At 36.6% G+C, this 5,000-nt stretch overlaps 1 protein-coding gene across 1 annotated transcript in view; it reads right to left on the reverse strand.

The window, feature by feature from the left end:
- The window catches only part of LOC122246448 (chorion peroxidase), a 30,322-nt gene that overhangs the window by 16,667 nt on the left and 8,655 nt on the right, over nt 1-5,000 (reverse strand). The window contains exon 3 of the mRNA XM_086550806.1: nt 3,782-4,020. Within this exon, the coding sequence (XP_086406932.1) occupies nt 3,782-4,020 (239 nt within the window). The remainder of the gene's footprint in view (nt 1-3,781; nt 4,021-5,000) is intronic.

The raw sequence follows: 5,000 nt of genomic DNA on the forward strand, positions 1-5,000 counted from the left end.
CACACATATATATATAAACATATACACATTTATGCATATACGTATATACATACATACATATATATATATATATATATATATATATATATATATATATATATATATATACATATAGACACACACACACACACACACACACACACACACACACATATATATATATATATATATATATATATATATATGTATATATATTATATATATATATATATATATATTAATATGTACATATAATAACACATATATATATATATATATATATATATATATATATATATATATATATATATATATATATTATATATATATATATATATATATATATATATATATATATATATATATATATATATATATATGTATATGTATATATATATTTGTGTGTGTGTGCAAAGTATATGAATCTGCCTCTTCCCACAGTCCGCCAGTTGTCTTGCCCAGCCACTGTTGCGTCGGTGGTCCATGTCGCAGCACTTACGCCTCTAAGAAAATTACCAAATTGCTCCAGAGCATTTGCAGCCATTGCGAAGCCGATCCGAGCCCAACATCCATTAGAATTTGGGTTTAGGTCTGATGAGAACTGCGGTCAACAAGTGAGCATCGAGATGCGCACGGCTGTGTTTGCAAGTGATGGAAATTAGCAGTTTCATGGTCACGCAACGGTTAAAGAAAATAGCTTTATTCTTTATTTACCTGATAACCTATCCTTGTTTAACAATCACAGCTCCTAGAGATAACAGTTATGGTTTCTTGTAGTCACAAACAGATTCAGAAACATACACTTATCATATATTGTGAAACTCTAAAATATGATATATGAAACGCATGTTTAATGTTTTTAGCTCTTAAAATCTTTAAAATCATTTGTTACCTTATTCTGCCATGTGGTCATTGGTAATTGCCTGGCGTTCCATCTCATTTAAAAGGAGAACTACGAACTGCCTTATGACTGATAATTGTGTCTACATGACTACTAAATTAATCTCCTTGTATTCTCTATCAGCCTGTCGGTCTCTTCTCTGTCTGTCTGTCTGTCTCTCTTTCTCTCTTTCTCTCTCTCTAATCTCTCTCTCTCCCTCGCTCTCTATCTATCTTGCTCCCTCACTCTCTCTCTCTCTCTTTCTATAACAATAACAACAACAGCAAGAACAACAATATTAATGAAATTATAGTAAGGGTTATGATGTTGATGATAATCATAAAAATAATAATAGCAATAATAATAGCAATAATAATGTTGATAATGATTATAATGATAACAGATAACAATTATAATGATTATGATAATGAAGGTTATGATGATGATGATGATGGTGATGATGATGATGATGATAATAATTATGATAATTAAGATAAGGATGATAATGATAATGGTGTTGATAATGGAAATAATGAAGATATAGATGAAGATGAAAATGAAAATGAAAATGAAAATAGAGACGATGATGACGGAAACAATGGTGATGATGATAACGATCATCCTCATAATAATAAGGGCAATGGTAACTGTGCAAGAAAAATATGGAAAAAAAGAGGCTGAGAAGAGGAATAAAAATGATGAGGAGAAAGAAGAAAAAATAAAAATGAAAATAAAACTAATACACGAAATGTTTCCATATGAAAAAGAAGTAAAAAAACGAAGATATAAAGAGAAAAAGATAAATGAAATGGAGAAACGGAAGAGGGGGCAAGAACGGGGTAAACGACGTATGTAAATGACGCTTCAGGGACTCGCGTTGAGGCAACAAGACAGCGTGGGAGTCTTCCGGAGGGGGGGGGGGGTGTAGTGGCGGAGTACGGGTAGGGGGGTGAAGGGATGGGTTCTGGATGAGTTATTGCTGTCATGGATGTGCCACGCCTCTTTAAAAGGGGCAATGACATTTTTTCCCCTTCATAAATGAGCGTCTTATGGGATTCCACAAAATTATCAGTTGTGTCTATATCATCAACGTCATTGTTATTTTCATCAATGCTGTCATCTTTGTTCTCCGGATTATTATTTTTTTTATTAACACTATCACAATAACAATACATTTTGTTGTATTTATTGTCATTACCGTTATGCATTTCTTTATTATTACTATTATGATCATGATCTTTATCGATATTATCCTTTTTATCATTACAGTGAATATATCATTATCATTATTGCTATTGCTGTTATTCTGGATATGGTCCCATAGAATGTAGAAACAATATGACTAACCACGACACAAGTTGTGGTCTATTGACGCAGTCTCCTGTCTTTATTCTTCTTTTTCTGATCCCCTATCTTCCCTATTGACGCCTGTCACTAGTCTTTCCACAAGCTGTATTTTTCCAGTTATAAATGTAAGTTTGAATGTAACACTGACTTCATAATTATTTCTAAGAGGGTACCATTATAGATGTTTTCCCCTAGTCACCGGTTATAGTGAACACTTCCGCTTGGCTGTTTATATGGCTTGTACAAGTACTTATTGAAGGCGGTTGACTGTGAACTTGTTAGTTCTGTTTCAACGAGAGGCGTGTTCGCTCGATCCTTTGTAGCCGAAATTATTTTTCAAGTATTTTCATTGATTAGTCCGACATGCACGATATATATTCGTTAAGAAATTGATCTTTATAGGTTTATTTTTGCATTTATTTCTGTTCATCGAATTAGAAAAAAGTGGTCTAGGGTAATAATAAAGGTAATCCATTCTTTTTTGATGAGCAGCATCAAATAGTTCTACGAAAAATTCAACTTTTGAAATCGCATGTTTTTAACTTGATGTCTCTATCTAATCATGAGAAAGAAATCCTAAACAGGAATTAAGTTGCTTCACTTCGACACACACACACACACACACACACACACACACACACACACACACACACACACACACACACACACTCACGCAGCCGGGGCAATGCTCCCCACCCTTTCCGCCCCTATGTTTCCATATACTGCTCAAGGAAGCTTTCTGGTGAAGCTCAATTACCCATTCGTCGCTCGGGAGGTACTGATTAGGGTGAGAGGATCGTGCGTCAAAGTGGGTTGGTGATAGGCGTACAGGGTAGATTGTGGTCGGACTGATGTGTTAGGATTGAACGGATTCTCTCCCCTTGTTCTCCCCGCTTCTCTCTCTCTCTCGCTCTCTCGCTCTCTCTCTCTTCTACCTCCGCCCACTCTCTCTCTCTCTCTCTCTCTCTCTCTCTTCTGCCTCCGCCCCACTATCTCTCTCTCTCTCTCTCTCTCTTTTCTTCTGTTGAGACTATGATAGCCCGAGCCGGGTTTTATTGAGATGTCGGTGAATATCACTTATGATATTGAATATGAATAATTTTTCTTGACACTGATAAATTCTCTACTCTAGGAACATATGTATTCTTGGTAACATATATATACGTTACATATTCAAGTATGTGACTATGTGACCTCAGAAGATAGGGTGATAATTTATACTGTTATATCACTCTCCTGAGATGTAAAGATTTAACTCTGCATGTTTGTGATTAATCCGCCTTTTGTACTGTATATATTTCAACATGTTGATATAACTGTAAGGTTTTGTAAAAGATATGTGAGGCCAATGAGGGACTAAGATTGGGGTGAGGATAACCTGTCTTACCTCATCATTTTAGATGTTAGTAGCCACTTGTCTCAATGAACTTGTCAAAGTCAAAAGTCTCTCTCTCCTTCCCTCCCCCCCTCTCTTTGTCTTTTTTTTGTCTGTCTGTGCGACTGTCTTTCTTTCCAAACCTCCTAGCACCGCCATAGCCCTGTCCATCAACGCACGGCAGTCAAACGCCCACTCACCGTCCTCGTAGGCAGGCACAAGGTACCTCACGAAGGGCCTCATGGCAGAACCCCACTTCGGATGCCTGAGGTTGTTGCAGATGCCGTCGATGGTCCTGTAAGGGTACGACGAGGAGCAAGAGGGACCTGACACGGGCATCTTGCATCCCACAGGAGTCAGTTTGCGGCAGTTCTCGTTGTCCATGCCCGTGTTGAGTCTCGAGAGGGAGCTGGCCGCGTTCTCGGCGGTGATGTTGAACCTGGCGGGAAGTTAATCGAATGACTTTATCAGTCACTGGATGAAAAATACTAAAATGATGCAACGCTTTGTAAAGCTACACTATATAAAAGGAATCAGCAAAAAGAGATGATAGATAAATGATATTGATAGAAGCGGAAGGTCAATGTGTAGTAGAAGGAAGAATAATGTGAACAAATAAATTAGTAAACTTATAGACGAATAAAGTAATAGATAAACTAAGAAGTAAACTGATAAATGTTTGAAAAACTAAAAAAAGAACAAAACAAAACAAAACATTCAGCTGGCAAAAAAAAAAAAAAAAAAAAAAAAAAAGCGATTGACCTTACAAGTTGAAACAAGTCTGCCGATACCAGTAATTTTTTCTCGACCACATACAATTTGAACCTCTGCCATTTTGGTCGTCTGCTTAACTAAAGCAGATCGCAAATCGTGGAGGACTCTGATTAGCGTGAATAAATGTTACGAGCGTGAAATACCTGCGTCTGATTTTCCTATTGCCTCGATTTACCTTTAATCTTAGCGATATGCACCCTCTGTCGTGATTACTAAAAATGATGAATAACAAGAGAATGTAGTGTTTGTAAATTTTGAAAGGTAAACTTTTGAAAAATACACACATATGAGAAAAAAAAACATGCCTGTCATACTGCATACTGTCCGCTGAGAACACAGACATTGTGAGAAGGGGGCAGTTGTTGCCGTCACTGACTTTGTATATAATGCTTTAATCCAAGCTCATGGCGTTTTCATCCGTGGTTACATAAACAGTTACTGACAAAGTTCAGCTTTTAATGACCTGCACTTTCCTCCTTACCGCATGGCAGCCAGACAAAGATACACACACCCAGACACACAAATAACTTCAAAATAAAACTCAAAATATAGAAAACAGCTATTCATTTTGTCTCGTACATCCTCTATCTTTACCTGGCGTCTCGTTCAATTACACCCTTTGATGACGATAACTATGATAATGAT

This window comes from Penaeus japonicus, unplaced genomic scaffold (assembly GCF_977035675.1).
Source record: "Penaeus japonicus unplaced genomic scaffold, GWHDUDI00000001_assembly GWHDUDI00000024, whole genome shotgun sequence".
NCBI classification, from domain to species: Eukaryota; Metazoa; Arthropoda; class Malacostraca; order Decapoda; family Penaeidae; genus Penaeus; species Penaeus japonicus.